Genomic DNA, 21,149 nt, shown 5'->3' on the forward strand with positions numbered 1-21,149 from the left:
TCTCTCTCTACTTCTCCAACTACGCTGCTATATACATGTAATGAACATCAAATGCCAATGCTGGTCTTCAGCTGATCTTATTCTTAAACAATGATTTCAAGTAACAGAACTATGCTGAAGGAATATCGTCTATACGGACATGATGATGTTTCCAGTGTTCTCACACAGGTACTTAATAACACATGATTTTCCTATGAACGTTCATTCCTGGTGCTGTACCTGCTGCATTTATATATATTACTAGCTTAGAGTTTTAATTAGCAGTTTGTGGACTTCAGAAAATGCTGGAATTCCCAAGAAAAATCAGTTTGTATCACCTACAGTTGCAATATTCCACTTCAATCCAGGTTAACATTTTATTGCAATAATCAAAAATAAGATCAATCTGAAGATAATCACCTACTCTTTCTATAAATAGATAAGAAATTTTATATTGATGTGTTACCCATCTTTCCATGACTGACAGCTGATGTAAAGCTCAAAAAGATGATGCAGTTTAAAAGATATGTTTTAAGGTGCAACTATGGTTTTAAACTCTGTAAGAGAAATACTTGCAATACTTGCTTCTCATACAAACTACTGTTCAGTCTTGGTTTTGGTATGCATCAGGCACTGCAGCCCTATATAATCCATTTAGTCTGACAACAATCTCCACTAAGCAGAACTATTCAGATACTTCATTCGTGCCTGAATTGTATCCAACCACTTTGTCATAGCAGATTTATACGTTCCCATGATCGTACTTAAGACAAGTAGCATTTCATTATCTCTGGGATGCATGCTCTTGAGACGTGTAATTTAAACACTATCTTATCTCATTATTATCCAGTTTTTGTATCATAAACATTTTTATTACACATCCATACTCAGTTTCTCTCAAACTCTCTAAGTGGTTTTAATTCAATGGGGATCTATTAAACTTTGCCAGTGTGAAAGGCAAGTGTTCAAATTTTAAAAATCCAACATTGCCATTTAGTAGCGAACAGTACTAATATTATAGAACAGATGCCAATTTATTATCTGTGGAAAACCATCAAGGTAATGGCAACTTCTCAGTTTTTCTCATCATTTTTACTATTTCACCTTGGTCATAAGCAGGTGCCTTTGCCTCTCTCAATACTCCAGCACTTGAAAGATTGTAGTAATACTGATCCCCGTAATTCCCATAAGGTAATAAAATGAATAAAAACAAAGGCAACAACCCTCTATCATTTCCACACTCAGAAATACTCCCTTAGGACCAGGACTGAAGCATAAGAGATACCCAGAAAGAGAAAAAACAATGTTTTCATATTAGATACTCTACTTTTTTGTAGATAAATGACGTTTAGTCTTTAATACAATCTGGATTATTTTCTCCCTTTTAAACAGATCAATTGTATAAACAAATTATTTTTGGTGGAAAGATCAACTAATGAGAAATATTTTTAAGGTCTGGAAACCTGTAATTTTACAACTAAAAATTTTACCATTTACTAGTGAAAAAGGTCATAAATACAGCTTATTAAATAACCCTTTTTAAGCTATGAAAACCTGTATATAAAATACTTCGTTAGCAAAAACTCTGGTAAGCTCCCTAGTGAAAAATTATCATCACCAATGCCTCCAAATAACATCAGCTTTTACAGCATAAACATGTAAATAAAACAGAGGTGTGTTTGTCTGTACCAGGACCCTAGTATGTGATACCAAGTTTCTTATTACTATCACAAGTGAAGCTGGCTGCAACATTCAATAAACTAGAATAAAAAGGAATAATGGGTAATAACGGGTTGTTTTTACTGTTCTTCTATTATTCCAATTTCAATTTACTTCTCCTTACCCATGTACTGTGCTTAAATTAAAACAAAAATAGAATATAAGCTAGTAATAAAAGGAAAACTACTTCCTGTCTGTACTGTTCAGAGTAGTAACAGTTTTTTCTAGAAAAATGGGTTTCAACCAATCTCAACATTTAAAAAACTGACTCTTCTAACTAATATGCCAACAGTCATATTTGGTAACATGGGCAGATTAGTTTTAAAAATGAATGCAATGGCAGCCAAAGGTACCTGTCAAGAAATGAAAAGCAGAGCCATTGTCTTGGCAAGTTTTTGCTTTGTTAGTGGACCTCAATACCAATTCCCTCAAATATTTCATTACTTTCTCGACGAAAAAAGTTTACTGCAAACCCCTCACCACCCCTGCCCCCCATCCCCCAAAAAATTTTTAAACAAAAAACAACCCCACAACAACAACAGATTCTTACGCACTAAAACACAGGTGTCCACATTCTACTGAAGGACACTTTTTTCCTTTACACTGCATTCAGTAACCTCTTCCTATCTACTGGTCATACAATCTAAAACTTAGCAAAAACATTTTATGGCTTATCTAGCATCATGGAAAAAAAGTAAGAAAACCAATATACAGTTTTCTTATGAAGAACATGAATATTCTTTCTACAGAAGAGCAGCAGCAATCGTTTGGTTAAGTTATACCCAGCTTCTTCAAGCAATTAACTGCAGAGAAGCCTAGACAGCAGTACTTAGCAATACCTAGAAGCCATAAGCATAGGCTAAAACACTTCTCTACTTAACAAATACACCCAGACTAAGAAGCCTAAACCTCTCTCAAGCAGCATGTAGGACTTACACCAAAAGGCAGCCAGAGAAACTGCAGTAATTCTAACAGGCTTTTATAGATCTTTTACTGAGTCTTGAGATGCCTGTTATGTTACACAAGCTAACCACCCATTAACATCTCTAAACGTCTTAAAATCTTAATTTCAACAACCAGATTCCCTTTCCCCCCCTAAGTCTGTAAAACTTCAGTTAAACATTTGTTTTCTATAATATCTGCATTGCATTATTTGTAACTTGTTTGCTATAATTTAGGATGTTAACTACATACATTCTAAAAGCCAGTACTTCTTCAGAGTGCTTGTTTTGGAGAGAAGGGTGACAAAATTGAAATAGAAGCCAGGAAACTGATGAAGAATTCTTGAAGTGTCACCACCAGAGACAAAAATAACCTTCCACTCCTTCTAGTAGAGCAAAAATTCTCCAAACGTACCATAAGCCCAAGCAGGTGGGGGCGGGGGGAAAGGAATTTCTAAAGCTACAGTCCCAGAATAGTAGCAGAAGGTCATGCAGTACCTTAATTCTAGCTCAAGGTATAACAAGAAAACAAAGCAGAGAATTGTACAGAGAAAAGACTGTAGAACAAACTTCTAAATACAGAATAAATATCCAAGCAAATTAGAAACTGAAGCCCAGGAAATAAAACATGTATTTGAAATGGCAGCAGCAATTAGTATATCTAGAAATGCCACATCCCTTTAAAATAAATGACATCCATTACTGTTTCACTAAAAAAAGTTGTGACTTTTGCTTCAAGAAAGTAATGCACCTGCTTCTCATCTGTAACTTGGGCTAATACAATTAATTTCACTATTAACACGAAGTACTCGCAACAAATAATTTTCAAGTGAAACAGAGGATAAATTTCTAATGCCAGATAACTTCTACTTTTTATTTGATGTGAAAAAAGGAAAAAAGATTCAGTGCAAATTTGGCACTAATTCACAAAGCTGTTGCTGAGATAGGCCCAGAGCCATCACCCTGCCAAGGCAAATCTGGACCACCGCACTATTGTTACACAGCTGGAGAACCACAGCCACTGGTCACTTACATCCACTTCCACAGTTCTTTTGCTGCACAAAGCAATAGTATGCATTTGAAAACAAAAAGCCCATAATATCAAATCTTTCTTTTCTACTACTGTGACACATAATCTTTAAGAACAGAAACATTAGCAGAAGGATCATGCGCTGTGTTGGGTTAGTGCAGCAAGGTTTCAGTAGAGAGGGAGCTGCAGGCTTGTTCCCTGTTGGATATGTCCTGAAGAGAGCTGCAGCCCATGGAGAGGACCCACACTGGAGCAGGGGAAAAGGGTAAGGAGGAAGGAATGGGAGAGAGAAACTGCTATGGACTGACTACAAAGCTGAAGGCTGCAATAGTCAAAGAAAAAAATAGCCAGAGAAAATGTTATCCAAATTATATTGAGGAATCTGAAATTTGATATGGTAAAGTACAGTTTCAGATGTAAATGAGCACATGTTCAGTTAGACAGCATTAATTACTTTCATACACAGAATCAACAAAAGCTGTGACAGGCTGATCTCTGGCTGCATCTACTCATTGATTGAGATATGGAGTAAAAAGGCATAAACTTATTTTAATAAACATAATGACGCTGAAGCACATAAAAAAAACTTACTAGAAAGTTAATTGAATAAAGAACCATATCTTGGAAATAGTTTAAAATTATTTGGTAAGTGGTAAGGTTGATATTTGATACAGTAAGAATATTTTTATTTGTGAACAAGCATTAGAAAAGTGCCATACCTACTGTATGTAATTACCACAAACAGCTTTATAAAATTAACAGAAGTTCCATCTTATTACTTCAAAACCAGTTGAAGTTACAAATTTTCCCAAGTGCCCCAATTAATTTTTGATCTAAACTACTGAACTGTAGCAGAGCTGGCAACTATACTGTACAGAATGTACTGGAGATTTGTGTAGCTTGATTTCAGAGAGCACTGCAAATAAACCTGTAATTGCCTCCTCACTGTCCTAAGTAAGAGGGTGGTGGATGCAGAGATATTTGCATCTGTTTTCCTGTTAGTGATCACTCATTAGAGTATATAATTTTATCATAGTGCACAGAATTAGCAAAGTAGAGAAGAGTGAATATTTGCAAAGAAGGAAGGTTTGAGAATAAGATTACCTTTCCAGAAAAAAAAAAAAAAAAGAAAGAAAAAGGGAAAACCACCCCTCCCAAACTGTCACAAAGTATAAAATGAAACTTAAAAGCAATAGTGACAAGGCTGTTTATAAAACTATGATATCATACTAAAATAATGTGAATTTTTGACACGTTAGACTTTAGATATAGCTGCTATCTCTGTTCAATATATGCCAGAAATTCCTGTTGAGCGGAACAAATGGTATTATTATTCAAAACCAATTGCCTGCAAAAAGTTTATTAGTAGCCTAAAAAGAACATGAATCCCATAACTTATATTTTATTAATTAATATGAGTCTATAGTTGTTTTTCCCTAATATTTCCATAGTGAATAGCAAACCTACTGCTCAAAGAAAGTACTGCAATTGTTAAATATGGTCCTATGAACGATGCTAGGAAAAGACACTGGCACATTTCCCCCTCCCCTTCCCCTTTTCTGAAGATCATCTCTTTATAAAGAGTATCTTAATAGACATCCTTCAAATCACAGAATCATAGAATGGTTTGGGTTGGAAGGGACCTTAAAGATCATGTAGTTCCAATCCCCCTGCCATGGGGGATGCCATGTTTGAAGAATTATACATGCTTTTGATAAGCAGAAGCACTGAACCAGAAATAGTGATTTAATAAAAATAAGTTTCGATCAAGAACTATGAAGCAGAAGTTATCCTACTAATGCTAGTGAATTTGAGATACCACCAACTTAGACAGACCTAGAAATCTGAAGTCAAACTCAAAGGGCTTGGATAGGTGGTAGCTAATGAAAACAGTATGGGATTTGTAAAATAATCAGATGAAGTAATACTATAAGAGGGGAAGAAATTAGGACATGCTATTTGGATTTGTGCTGCTGGAAGACTTAAGCAAAGAATGGAAAAAAGACAAAAGACATCCATAATTTCTAACGTGAACATACCAGAGAAGGCAAGGGAAAAGGGAAAGGAAATTATGCATAAGTTATGTACATTTGAATGTTGACAAGCCTGGCACAAGTTGTCAGTACAGAAAACCCTATTAATAAAAAAAGAAAAGACATGAAGCAAACAGCAACTACGGTCATGAGAAAAGCAGTGTTTCTAAGTGAGTATCACGGTTTAAGCCCAGCCAGCAGCAAAGCACCCTGAGGCCGCTCGCTCACTCCTCCCCCACAGTGGGATGGGGAGGAGAAAATATAACAAAAAGCTCGTGGGTCGACACAAGGACAGGGAAGGATCATTCATCAGTGATGGTCCTGGGCAAAAACCAGGCTCAACTAGGGAAAAAAACCAAAATAAATTGAATTTGTTACCAATCAAATCAAAACAAGGATAATGGGAAGTAAACCCAAATCTTAAAACACCTTCCCTCCACCTCTCCCTCCTTCCCAGCTCAACTCCACTCCCAAATTCTCTACCTCCAGACACCCATTGGCATAGGGGGATGGGGAATGTGGGTTGGGGTCCGTTCATCACACGTTGTCTCTGCTGCTCCTTCCTCCTCATGGGGAGGACTCCTCACTCTTCTGCTCTGGCGTGGTGTCCTTCCCATGGGAGACAGTCCTTCACGAACTTCTCCAACCTGAGTCCTTCCCACATGCTGAAGTCCATGAACTGCTCTAATGCGAGTCCTTTCCATGGGCTGCAGTCCTTCAGGCACAGACTGCTCCAGCGCAGGCTTTCCCATGGAGTCAAGGCCATCTTCGGGGGCACCCACCTGCTCCAGCGTGGGCTCTCCACGGGCTGCAGGTGGGCATCTGCTCCCCCGCTCCCCTCCATGGGCTGGGGGGGGACAGCCTGTTGCCTCACCACGGGCTGCAGGGGCATCCCCTCCTCTGGCGCACCTCCTCCACCTCCTTCCTCACTGACCTTACTGTCTGCACAGGGTTTTCTCTCACATTCCAATCTCCTCACTCACTGCAGGTTGCCCTTCTTAAATACATTATCCCAGAAGCACTACCACCATCACTGAAGGGCTTGGCCTTGGCCAGTCACAGGTCCAACTTGGAGCCAGGGAAGCTTCTAGCAGCTTCTCACAGGAGCCATCCCTGTAGTCCCCTCCACCACTACCAAAACCCCACCACACAAACCCAATACAGTGAGAGAGGAACAAAATAAAATGGATACAATGGTAAAAAAAAAATGCATATAAACATTCTCCTACCATTCCTAATGAAGGCAATTAAGTTACACATTACGATTATTACATTTAAAAATCCATTTGGTTCACAAATACAGCATACAAATATTCTAATATCAGTATAAGCTAGCTTCCACATTTTCCTTTCTAGAAGGTTCAAAAATCTAAGGTATAGGCTGTTAGAAGAGTCTCTAATCAAATTTATTGGTAAAACAAATTTTGTCAAGATTATAATCATTCTATATGCTCCTGTGTTTTACAGCATCAGCACCACGAAAACAACAGCCTTGTAACAGAAATGAATAGAAATAACTGAAACTACTGTGAATTTAGAAATTAACCAGAATCCTACCACACTGTTTTGGTAAGTCTGGTTAATCCTTACTATCAATTTTTCAGCATCTACTACAAGATACATGGTCACTTCACAAAGTCAGAAGTGAAAACTCCAGTTACCGTGGAATCAGCCTGACCTCACGCAAGTAAGGAAGCTTGCTTTGCATAAAAGTTTTGAAAATTTCAGTAGAAGTGATTTGAGCCCTCTGCTTGCTTATGCCATCCTTCTAGCCAATGTCCAAAAGGCCCCTATATTTAACAGGCTCAGCATCTGTACTAATAAGGTATGTCAGACACACAAAGAAGTATTTTACACTTTTACATAAAATTCAATCTCCAATCCGGCAGTGATGCTAACCCCACACTCCCACACCCCTGCCTGCCATACTACTATGATACTGGGTTCATTGTAAATCTATAAGAAGAGCTGAACAGAAAATATTAACTCACAGAAGTGCTATTTTTACAATACCACCACCGTTCAGTAAGTACTGATGACAAACTGTTTGCTTTTAGCTTCATCATTTTAGCACATCAAAGATTAACCCTAATATCTGACAATAACATAATCAATACAAAAAAGGTCAGAAATTTGAGTGCCTGGGGGGAAAAAACCCACAGATAACCAACAGAACTGGTCTTGTAATTCAGAAATGCCATCTGATGAGTCAAGTCACCATGCAAAAATTACATACTTTCAGTAGCATTAAAATGCCAGATTGCAGGAATAATGGACAAGACTGAGAAAAATCACAAATTAGCACTTAAAAACAATCAGATTAATCATGTCTCATCTTTACCATTACTCTGTCTATAATATGTTGAACACGTCAACTTCAAAAAGCTTTGATTAGTTGTTTACTCCTAGAAAGACTTCCAAAAGTTGGTTCTTTAGCTTTTCTGCAATATAGGTCAATCAAGAACAAGGTAAATATAATCTACATGATTTGTGTATTAGTTTTCAACCACAAGAAAAGGTGACCCAAGAAGGTAGACCTGGGTAGAGGAAATGTCAATTAAAAAAAAAAAAGTTTACTCTGTTACCCAAACACAAGTTTGTTCGGTTTTTTCTTTTTATAAAAAAAAAAAAAAGCCTGATTTTCAGTCTTACTGTCATAAACATCAGAGGCCTAAATATTAAGCTTTCAAATCATCCTAGTTACTCTGTAGTACCCAATTCTATGCGGAGTTCCTAATGAAATCCCTCTGTGCTCCTAATTAGTTTTGGATGCTGATTACAAAGCATAGGAAAAATGTAATTTTGTAGCACTAGGACAAATGAGGAAAAATAAACTACATACACCTGGGCAACAAACTTGTCTTCCCCTTCAAGAGAGGGGCACTGAAAACTGAAAGAGCTACCCAGCACAGATGGTATGTTCGTTCTCACCTCAAAGCAGACCTCTTCTGACAGCTACAGATTAACAACTGTCAGTTTGCTGGTTGGTATGCCACTGCTAGAGCTGTTGTGATGGAGACTTAAAAAAAAAAAAAAAAAAAATCAGCCGGTGCGTACAGCTTGATTTTCACTCAAATCCATAATGACAATTATTTATGCTCCCAAAGGCTACCTACCTTGAAGTGTTCTAAGTTTTCAGAGCTGTTGCCAAGATCTGCTGGATCCTGTAATAATACAAATACTCCCACTACCATTCTACTCTGATAATTTGCAAATGTATGGACAACCATCAAGGTCATCTGCCGCATGGTGAGACTTCTACATGCAGAAAAAGCATGTGTGCACCACATTACCCCACCATCTGTAGGCACCCTTCACATGTAAGATCAGCGCGAGCACAGATTTAGTTACGCTGTTTCTGTTCCCTTCCAACCCATGCACTTCTGGTGGAAGCTGCAAAGGATGTAAATAGCGTCACACAACTTCAAAAAAAAAGCAAAGGTACAGCCTTAATGTGCTTCAAAACAATGACATTTATAAAATGTACCAGCAAGCACTCTTTGACAATTTTTTTTCTTCAAAGTAACGAAGGCAGAAGTCTTCCCCCAACACGGGGCAAGGTTGAATAAGTTGCTTGTACAGCAGCTACCAAATTGCTTACAGACAGCGTGGCTTTAAAAAAAAACAAAAAACCCAAGCCCTGTTTAGTTTAATATGCCATAAAACATGAGCCAAACCACTGCAATTTATGAAGCTTTAAAAGTCCCATTACCAGAGATTTTCACCCTAAGAGGAGGGCAGGGACCAGTACAGCCCTCCCCATCCACAGTAAACACTCAGATGTTTCTACCTCTGTCTGCAGATGCCTGTTCCTAGAACACACCACAACAGAGAAGGAACTTAAGTCATTCCAGGTGATTAATGTGAGCTCTCTGAACACATCTACCCAGTTTATGGCCTGAAAGGATGCTAGAAGTCCAAAATAGCACTGATATGATGAACTAACCAGCTATTCAAGTACCAAGTGCTAGTTACAAATAAGGAATATGGATTAAAACATTGGCAGAATGCTTATATAGCTAAGAAAAAAAAAATATGTAGAAGTAACACACTGCAAAGCTGGAAGATAACTTTTCTCTCCTTCTCATCCTTCCTCCTTCCGGGAAGGTGAGAATGAACTCTATGACTGAGCACTCCCAATTTCTGCAGTCTCACTTACATCCACAGTACAAAGCAGGCATACTGCAGATACTTAAGAGTGGAGCCATGACTACTACCTAATTTCTTTTAGCCCTGCATCTGTGTAAGTCAGATCACCAAAATTCATATTAACCTAAAGAAAACTTCCATTTCTTTCACCACCTCCAGTATGTTTTATGGCAAAAATTTCTATTAGCTCTCATAGGAACTAGGTAGTTATGAATCTATTTAAACTATTTTGAGGCTGAGATGTTCCACAACTGGTTTTGACCTAAAGAGGATCCTTTAGGTTAGAGAAATATCTCTGGATTCAAGCTTGAAGAAGCTTTAATATTGTAATCATCACTTCTAAAAAAAATTCTAAGGAGATTTACTAGAAGCAGACTGTATTGATATCGTTCCACCCTCTGCACATTAATATGAAAAGTTGCTTCATTTTCAGGTTTAATGGGAAGACAGTACAATTTCCCTGTAGCCTTGAATTTCTTAGATCATTATTATAGTTACTGTCATAGAAGACTAATAGAAAAGCAATGTATTTCTAATGTGCTTTAGTTACTATACAGGCAGCACAAAGGTGTGGGAGCACCATTCTGAATCACCTTCCGACAGTTTTGTTCACTGAACTGTACAAAAAGTTTTCTTCAAAGATTAAACTCAATTTTAGAATTAATTTCCTTCATCAGTATTCATTATTTTTATTTGCTTTTATTGAAAATATATGAAATAAAATTTCACTGGCATTTGTACCAAGAACTGGTTTCTAAGACTTAACTTCATCTAATGAAGATTAAAGACACTACACAGGACACCAATATTGTCCAAGGTTTCAGAATAATAAAAAAATACTAAAAAAAATTCTGAAAGCTATGCTTTCTTGTAGTTTATTTTAAGAGAAAGAGGAAAGGATTTGAAAAAACCCGTTCTCTAACAGTTTTTCACCAGTGGACTCCCTTCTCAAGTACAAACTCCCACACTCAAGTAAAAACTCTTACTTATATTTCAGTAACACCAAATGGTTTGTCAGACAAAGCAAATATGAAAAGAACCATAGAGAATAGCAAGACAAACCTAGTATCAGGTAAGAACAGAACTGCAAAAAGTTAGGAGTTGCAGAGTAACCACCTGAAATTTCCAAGAGCACAAAACTGAGACAATAAAAGCTACAACCTAGAGGAAGACATATCGAGTGTTTCTGACTATGATACATAATTTATCTTTGCTGGAAATCAGAAGCTTATATCAAAAGTGAATGCACACATTTGAAATAAAAATTAAGAACTCTGTTCTCTATTAATAAAGACACTGAAAAAAAAATCTCCATAATTTACAGAAGACCAGAAAAAACAGCAATCCCACTCACCTGTCTTCACTAAAACGTCGACCAACCAAAATTTTGTATTTGTCTGGAGGAAGACAAGCTGCTAGCAAAGGTACTGTCCTTAACACTCGACTTTCCTATAAAAAAGAAAAGTTACTTTTGAATAAGATCACGAGGGCTTCTATGAATTGTTAATGTTTCCATGTACTTCCAAGTTCTTTTGACTACGGACACAGAAAAAAACTTACCAGATAACAGAAAAAAAGATCTACAAGAAAAAATACCCAATTTTGATGCATTCAAATTGTATTGTTTTGATTGACAGTATTGAATTTAGTCTTACCTAACTTATGATTATCAGCATAAATTTGAAGTAGGCTATCAGTATCAAAAACAACAACAAATCTTCACAGAATAATAAACAGTGGGCAAAAAACAGCATTAGCATTAATGTAATAGGTTGGGGAGCTAATACTGGAAAATGAAGGGAGGGCTTGATTTCCACAAACAGGTGCTAAAAATAAAAGCACTGGGTGTATCAGAGCAGACAGTATGAAATACAAACATCTCCACTCTGCTGTCACTTCACAGTAACCAGGACAATGGCAGCAACACTGCCACAAGTACTCCATCTTGTGCCATTCATGCTGTGCCGTCCAGGCATCTGCCTACATCTCTGTGCCACAGATGAGGAAGGCGACTGCCATGCCTGGGTGGGGAGCAAGGGCTCTTCAGATCTCAAAAAGCATTAGAGAGCGCTGTGTTGGAGCAGGGCTTCAGAAAGTGGAGGAAGAGGGAAGTACTGCTGGCTGAAGCAAACAATCTGCTTATCAAACTGAGCAATTTGTTTCTGTCCTTTATTTAACACAGCTGGGAACACACTAGTTTTTGTCTAGACAAGAAGTATTGCAAACTCAGCTTGAATATTTAGGATGTCAATTTTTGTTTTCCCATCAAGGAAGAGAGAGCATAGGTTTATCTTGCATTTAATGAAGACAGCAAGCCAACACCAAAAAGTGAATGAAAGTTTCAGTTTGTTTATTTATCACAAGAGGAAGAAAGGAAGGTTACTAGCTGAATCTGGCAGGAGGCAAGACACTAGAGAGCAGGTGAGGACTACAAAAACCCTAAACCCAGCAAGAAATGAGTTTTTACAATATTCTCAGCCTGAATGTGTCATGATTCAAACAATGAAAATCCGAAGATAAGTCCCTAAACCACAGGATTAATTAATGAAAACCCAGGGGGGCATTGGTCTGTCTTTTAATTCAGGAGCCATATATCAACAATTCCGTATTTGTGAACACGTAAGGCCTCAATCAGCTCTCTCAGTTCTCTCTGGGCAGCTGTTACCTTCCACAAGTATCAACATGCAGCTGCCTGCACCTCTCACATTTTCTTTCTACCAAAATGCTGTTAAATTCGTTCTGTAAAGAGTTTTATCACTGTTGCCTAAAACCTTTATTAATTTTGCTTTTTCTGATCCTCTATAAATAAAACATCACGGAGTTGAAGGCATAAGTTATCCTGCTACATCCACCACCACTTTGCACAGCAGCAACAGCAGCATGATGTCTCCTAGGGACAGATGAAGATCAAAGTACCTGGGGATTGAAGTACTAACAACGGGAGGGAGAAACATCCTTCAAACTACCATTGATTTCTTCTATCTCAGCAAAGTGGAATAAGCCATCAATGGTGGTACAGTGTTGTTTGTCTTTATTTCATCATAATTAAATAACACTCCAAATTCACTAGTCAGAAGACTCCCTTCTTCATAAGAATGTAAAAAGTAGCAATAAAAGAACTGGGACAAAATCAATTATTTGTCTCTGATAAGCAAACCAAAAGAACTATCATCTGTTAAGGGAAAGTCATTCAACTGTTCCCTCCAATGTCGAATCATTACTTCAGAATTACCTTTCATACCAAATAAATACATTCTCTTACCAACAGGAAAAATGGAATTTTCCAATCTAAAAAACAATCCATGTTTACAGGAAGATAAAACATAAAATTCAAAGCTGAAAGGAATTGTTTGAGAACAGAATCTTAAGAACAGCTAAGTCAAACTAATATTAAAAAAGTTTTCATTTGTTTATAATTTTCTTCATTAAAAAACATTTGTATTTAACTAGACTATATATAACCTATTATCATATCAGTTATTTTCCATTTACTGGTTTGAAAACAAGCAGTTACTCTCTCCTTTGCTCTTCTCAGTGTTCTAATAGTGATTTGCAACTCTTTGTTTATTTGTTATTTGACCATTGAAGTACATCAATAGAAACAGGATTGGAGGACTTATGTGGTGGGTTGACCTTGGTTGGCCTCCGGGTGCCCACCAAACTGCTCTATCACTGCCCCTCCTCAGCAGGACAGGGGGAAGAAAATAAGATGAAAATGAACTTGTGGGTCAAGATAAAGGCAGTTTAATAGAGAAAAGCAAAGGCCGTGTACAGAAGCAAAGGAAAACAAAAAGATTTTATTCTCTGCTTCCCATCAGCAGGTGACATCCAGCCACTTCCTAGGAAAAAGGGCCTAAGCACATGTGGCATGCCTTAATAACAAATGCCACCTCCCCACACAGCTTTTACTGCATCATGTGGTACAGAATATCCCTTTGGTCAGCTTGGGTCAGCTGTTCTTGCTATGTCCCCTCCCAATCTCTTGCCCACCCCCAGGCCACTGGCCTTTGGAGGGGGGGTTTGGAGGGACAGCCCTGATGCTGCTCAGCAGTAACCAAAACACTGGTTTGTTACTAACATTGCTCTAGCCACAAATACAAAGCACAGGACTATGAGGACTGCTATGGAAAAAGTTAACTCCATCCCAGCCAGACCCAGTACAACTTACTTCCGCATTTGGTTTTTTTCTCTTTTCTGGGAATTAGTGGCACTTTTGGTTAGCATAGCATTATCCATCTACAAGGAGCAGGACAGTTCTAACTAATCAAAATATTTATTAAAGCCAGCTGATATATATATTTCCTCCATTTTTGATCATGACTTGTTAGGAAAATTAGCAGAATTTTTCCCCTTATATTTGATTCTTACTGTTCAATAAGGAACACAATACAGCTGTATTATAACAAGCAAGTCAAAGCTAATGACTGGCATTAGATCAATATATAAATTCATTAAATACACATATACTAAGTTTTCTTCTCAGATGCTTAACACTGAAAATTCTTACACTTACAGAAAGAAAGAAGGCAGGGAAGCAGAACAACCTAAACAGATACCCTCCGCTATGCTTTAAGGGTTCTGGCCTGAGTTATACCTATCACTCAGGTTTTGAAAAGTACATAATGGCCTAAAACTCTCCTGGAGATCACTCTAAGGATGATAAAAGGCAAAGGTAAGACAGAAGCGTACAGAGGTTTATACACCTAGCCATGCCACTGACCTGACATAAGGTTCGTAACAGTAGGCATAAGAAGGGAAAAATGACAAAATTATTTTATTTACTTTTATATCTATATCTATATGCAAAGAAAAAAAGAAATTAGCCTAGGCAAATAACTCCTTCACCTTTCCACTAGTCCTGATGCTGGGTTTAGAATACTGGGTTTCTATATACTTGATTTTTAAATTACTCTCATTATGAACAATGGTACACTAACACTATTCAGAAAACAAGTATTTAGCCCTTGACATGGAATGCTGAATTCTCTTCGAATTCCTTCACAAATAAAAATCTAATTAATCCATAGACCTATTATGCAAAATGGAAGCTGGATGGTAGGATTCCTCACCTGGGATCGATCCGCTGTTCTACAATAAGTGATTCCTCTCCCTTTCACAGTACCTGATACCTGCACAGGTCTATCTGTCAGCATGGCCTCTGGGATAGTAAGAATATGGAGACGTAGTTACGTTAATCAGAGCACAGGAAATGTTGCTCCTGACTTCCTGCATTACTATCTCACCTGAATACAAGTCTCAATTACCATCATTTGATCACAGTTGGTGGCTTACTTCATTGCACTGCGGACTTCCAAAGCCAATAAATAATGCAGCACATAGAGGATGAGAGTTGGCACTGATGTGCAGTAGGGGAAAGACATTCACTACCTGTTAGTTTAATGAGATACTTTTGAAAAGGACTCTTATAGTGTATCTGTAACGAAATGGCAGACTGAAGGATCAGATACAGTCCAGAAGGCTTATCTGCCTGATTGATTGTATTTTGAGTATGAGCAGCTACAGCAAAGGGAACCTATCTTTTGTCAGCTATGCCTGTGCTGTTCTGGAGTGAAAAGCATCACCTGTGATGATCTAAGACAAACGCTTTCAAAGATCATTGTAAGATATTCTCAGCTTCCCACCATTTGTTAGGATTTATCTCTGATAAGCCAAGTGCCCTCGTATATCAGATAGTTAAATTTTTCTTCTCAGATGGATTGTCTTCAAATACAGTGGTCTTCCAATACTACTTTATCATGTGACTTATCATTATGTAACATACACTAATGGAAGAGTTGCATTCCATTGTAACAGAGAGCTGTTGCGATGGCTGATTAGTAAAAAGTATAGATAGCCTTTCAGAAGGACACAGGAATGGTGTATGAAATCTAAAAAGAATCTGCAAACTTTTTCTAATACCTTCCACCAGGTGTAAGAAAACCAACACAATTCAAATGCCAGTTCAAAGTTCTCTGGCACATTTTTAAACTTCTTTTTTCCAGCAAGCGACTTAAGCATTGTGGCAGTACATGACCACCCCACCCCCTGCCCCCCACCAGGAAACGAAATGGAGGAGAGCAAAAAAAACCCAAACCCTAGAGGCTGCAGGTTGAAAATTGAACTGACTAATTGAGACATGCCAGGTACACCAATGGGGATTAAAATGACCACAGATCAGATTCGACAAGGGTATAAATGGGGTCCCACTGGAGGACATTTTGGGAATCAGTCCTCCTTGGAGCAGCAGGTCTGCAGATGGGGACTCCCCCTTGGGTCGGGGCACTGCCTGAGGTAACTCCTCGAGGGAGGGAGCCCTCAGCTTTTAGGCGAGTGATATGCGCATTTTGAGTCATCATTTTAAATCTTAAGAATCCTTAAGTCGGCTGTGTATACTCATTCCCCTTACATCACTGAGCCTGTGGTTTACAAATGCTACGGGAGTTCTAACTAACTTTTTACTTAAAGTAAAAAGGGTGTTTTTTGTAACTTTTCTTGTTACTGAGCTTTAACACCTGTTGCATTTGATTGTGTGTGCCTCTGTAACAAGCATATACTTAAGTACTTTGTAACAAGAAGTAACACAAAGCAGTAACCTTATTATAAGTAGCCAATTAAAAATCAGAGCTTTCCCATTTAGAGACCAACTATGTCATGGCTTCTGTTTTGTTTCTCTATGAGAGAACACTTTTCTCTAACTTTCTCTTTTACATTCTGCTTAAGTTCCTTCAGGCAAAGACTCTGCATGCTGATTGAGCTACTGCATAATGCTAAGTAAACAGCTGGACCAGAAGACTACAGGTTTCTGAACTTCACAGTCTAGTTTGTAGACCCACCATCTATCCAGACCTGTGTAACTGCAGTTCAACTTCTAAAACACTTATGATCCACCACCATACTCCGTTGTTAACAGGCAAGAAAACATCAACATAAATTCTCCTACTAGGTAAACCAAAACATACTATTCTGAAGCTAAACTATAGTTTTTCATTGGCTAAACAGCTGAGATCATCACTAAGATGAATTGCTTAATTCATATTTCTAACGCAACACTAACATCAATAAAAGACCACTGTTATAACTGAAATACTTTCCTCCCTGGATCAACTCTGAGCACCTCTGTGAGACACCATGTCAAGATTAATTATTGCAATTTGTACCAAGGCAAGTAGACTTCAGATTCTAGCAGGACTATTCAGATAAGAAAAGATGTCTTGCGTGCATGGAAGTTGCAGAAATAAGGTGTGGTTTGAGAAGATAAAAGAATTTAGAAGAACTGAATGAAAGTTACAATAACTCAGGTGAACTGGCACTTCAATCGCCAAGTTTAAAGGGAAAAATCAATCATTATATGATGTTAACAGCATAGTTGTTTCCTCTTGCCTACCATTTCCTGCATTAATACTCTAGCCAAACTCCAACAATTACCACAGCCTTACTCACCTCTGCTGGATGCTGAATTATATACAAGCAGGTGGAGACCTTTAGCGGATGTATTGGCAGGAATGGACATAAACACACCTTCTGAGGGCGGCTACATGACAGAAGGGAGTGAGAGAAAAAATAAAAGTAATCAGCTATTTATGAGAGACTGTATAAATATGTTGCACAAATACATACTGCATTCTAAGAGGCACACAAAGAACTTCCCCTTAGGACACTGTGTATTAAACAGGATGTAATTTTCTGTTTCTAAATATAAAGAAGCAAGGTTTTCATTGAAATAGAGTTCTGAGAAGAGTGTTCAGACCCTCCCTGGGGTCTGGTTAGGATTAAAGCACTCTAAAAATCCTTTCGTCGTCTTCAGGAGAAGCAACTTACTAGTATCCATACCCCAATCAGAGAAGTCTGTTACTGCTTTTCATGCCAAGTTAATGTTTCAACAATTTGATAAAATATTATAATAGAATATACAATATTTATAATTGATGTAATATTTATAACAGATTAATTACAATAGAAAACTTTAGAAGTATACACACACGAAACCCCAGACATTCTATATTTATGATTGGGTTCCTTTTTATAATTCCATCTATGCTAAAATATCTAGTCGACATCTAGTATGAAAACTAAAAAACCTTATCAGGAACTTCTAATTTAGGTGTCAAAAAAGAAAATAAAAATTATTTAAAATTCTTTGGTGTACTGCATGTAGCTGTTAAAATGACTAGGAGAAGAACTGTATCTAAAGAAATGAACTTAAATATCACTTGGCGTGAAACTAATATGCTGAATGATCAAGAATAAACAGAAGCAAAGAATTAAGCTTGAAGTTATACATACAGTAATTGAAGTTGTTACACCAAAAACATGCATACACACACGCATGTGCACGCACAGAAGTCACTATAGCTACTCACATACATTATTCAATAACTCAGAAAAATGAAGGATTTCCTTCACAGTGAAGCTTTTACCACTATTCACCACTTAAAATCATACCATCCCTGCATACAAAGCTCTCTGAGCTTAAAAAATACAGCCAGGATTTTCAGCAGAATGCTAGGTACTTGGAGCACAACTTCACCTGCATCCTCCTTGTAATCTTTATTGGTAACAGTTTATATGTTGGTCAACGTGAGTCAGTAAGCAATCACTGCAGTAGATGGGATTTACAGAAGTGAATTCTGAAGACAGGTCCAGATCAAGTTCGTTGTGAGCCCAGCTGACACAGCTCTTGCTTGTCTACAAGAGCACACACCCAGCCACGTGTACTAAGTAATGTTACAGTAATCCAAGCCAGTACAAGCGTTCCGTAGTCAAACATTACTACTTACTAGTAAATGGCAAACTTATAAAAAGGCAGTAACAATAGATAAGCTACTCTTTAACAGTTGACAGGTTTTATTAATTTAAACCCCCTACTTCTAGCCCCAGCTACTGAGTCACAGAGACTATTCCCTTCTCCATAGGGTACACAGCTAAAGGTTACCCAACAGTCTAAATCCAAACTGCTGGGGAGAGTGTTGATGCAAGGGAAGGAATTGATACTCATCAAAATAAGCACTAGAAAAAGTATTTTAAAATATTTAGACTAAAAGGCCCATGGAGAAGAAATGAGCCTAATGACAAAATGGAAATTATTCTCATACAGTCTTCCAGTATACTGTTCCAGTGGCCTGCTGTCTGTCTTTCCTTCACACTTGTGCTGGCATTTTCCTGTTGCTAATCCTGCATAAATTTGGCACATTCTGTTGTATTAATGAAGAGGCTTTGAGCCTAAAATTAAGTATTCATTAATTTCATTATTCAGTGGGCTATTCCAGGCACCTTCACCATGAATGAATTGAAACCAACCTCACTTTCAGGTCTGGTGAGTCTAATTTCAGAAGTTCTCCAGCACTGTACCACCTTTTCCAAAATTTTCTCATGTGTAACCAATTTAAACAGAAATTTCTGAAAACAGTTTTGTTAACAACCTGGAAGCAGCAAATATCCCTGGAGGCTGTTTGTTGCCTGTACCCCAATTGTTAAGTAGAAGCTTATCCTCTTTTTCATCATCAGATTTCATGGACACTCAATTTCATACTAAGTGCAATTCCTTAGTTTCTCCCCATTATTAAATGGCTGGTTTCACTAACAAGAGAATTTGTTAAAGTTCTCCCCATTGTGGTGTTTTCCACTGAGGAGACATTAAGGCATGAAAATCCACTACACAAAGCTGTTCTGAAACAGTTAGCTGGTGACTTCAATCCAAAGAGCTGCATTGTTCACTAGCTTTTATAAGCAGACAGAAACAGTTTCCAGTGATTTCAGACCTCAGGGTGTTTAACTATAGCAAAGTTGCCTAGATATAACTTACTTATTTTCAAGTCTCCCTTTTGTATATGCTTTTTGCATTTTCCACATTTGCTTGGATTTTTCACAGGTAGTTTTTTAAAGCTTTGTTAACCTCACACACAAAAAAAAACCCAAACGAAAAAAGGAAATTACACAGAAAGCAAGCATTTGCAAATAGTTATAGAATAAACTCTACCTATAATTTGATTTGTAGGGAGCAGAGCACAAACTATGACAAAAAAAATACTTTCCAATGTAATTTAATTACTTACATATGTACGTACATTATTTAACTTTAAGCACCCAATTAGGTATGCAATTATATTGAATACGTACTTTAACAACCCCATCATGGGGACACAAGACTTATTTCTGTACCTTCACATTGGTACCTAATGGTTATTGTGCCGAGACAAATAAAACATTATTCCTACATGCAACTGATATTACGAGACTACATCAGTCAGATAGGAAGCACTGCAGAACACCAGAAGTTCTGTTCCACCACCACAAAAGCTGCCTTTCCTCTGAGAAAGGCCACCTAGGCAGAAAAGGCTTTTTGCCTTTTTCTTTCTTTTAAAGATTCTGCTACAGTCTTGCGCTACATACTCAGCTGCTGTTACAGAAGAGTAGGGGCAGCACCAGGGAACTTATTTAATGATGAACATCAGTTTTCTCCCATTTCTGGAAATGAAAGTAGCAATCTGCTTCAGACAGGAACAGTAGTATTCAGAATATTAAGGCAAAGGTTTGTGGGTGGGGATTAGGATTTAAAGGAGGATAGCTTTTACAGTATTATTCATCTGTATGCAATTTCACTACAGCTCAAAGCTATCCAGTGGCTTCTTACCTGTTTTTCAATACAGCACTTCTAGTTTAAAAACTTATGTCAAAGTAACCTGTCATATTGGTGGGTCAAAAAAAAAAAAAAAAAAATCATTCTATGTCTTGCCAAAGTGCTCCATATGCAAAAGACAGCCATGCACATCCACAGACTTCTCATAGCTTTCTTTCCATTATTCACATCTAAATTAATGATGTTTAGATTCAGAATAATATTTAATTTATTTTCCCAGCAGAACTGAATCTGAACAGTGCACTGTGCTGTACTGTGGTGTCAGGTTTAGTGCAATTACTAGTTTCGGGGCAGAGATATTCTAAAAGTGAATATGCAGCAGCCTGGAAAATAGTGAGCTAATGCTGAAACTCTTTCCAAGTCTCTGTATGATTTTCCTACAAATACAGATGTCCTCACTTGCTTCAGGACTAACTTTTACTGTGTTACAACATGTCCAAAGCGCTTCTGAAAACAGGCACCATTCTGGGAATGCAAATGAATGTACTCTTACACACATATTCCAAAAACTAAAGGAAGGTAATTCAAGGATTTAAACTCAAAGCAAAGAATAACAGTGTTACAATTTCATGCTCAGCATTTGTAGACATTTCTAGGGAAAGATACAAAGAAGTTAAGTGTGCCAAACACGTGTTCCAGAAACAATGCTTGCAATATTAAAA

General features: G+C 37.6%; 1 protein-coding gene across 6 annotated transcripts in view; it reads right to left on the reverse strand.

Annotated features, from left to right (window-relative positions):
• Nucleotides 1–21,149, reverse strand: part of DTWD2 (DTW domain containing 2) — a 91,924-nt gene that overhangs the window by 45,610 nt on the left and 25,165 nt on the right. For 3 of the 6 annotated variants that reach the window (XM_041120880.1, XM_041120882.1, XM_041120879.1), the window contains 3 exons: nt 17,292–17,382; nt 14,921–15,009; nt 11,206–11,300 (listed from right to left, as the gene is read on the reverse strand). In XM_041120880.1, coding sequence (XP_040976814.1) covers nt 11,206–11,300; nt 14,921–15,009; nt 17,292–17,382 — 275 coding nt within the window. Of the gene's footprint in view, nt 1–11,205; nt 11,301–14,920; nt 15,010–17,291; nt 17,392–18,378; nt 18,700–21,149 lie in introns of those variants that run through there. The other 3 variants (XM_041120881.1, XM_030004447.1, XM_041120883.1) reach the window with 3 other exon arrangements.

This window comes from Aquila chrysaetos, chromosome Z (genome assembly GCF_900496995.4).
Source record: "Aquila chrysaetos chrysaetos chromosome Z, bAquChr1.4, whole genome shotgun sequence".
Classification (NCBI taxonomy): Eukaryota; Metazoa; Chordata; class Aves; order Accipitriformes; family Accipitridae; genus Aquila; species Aquila chrysaetos.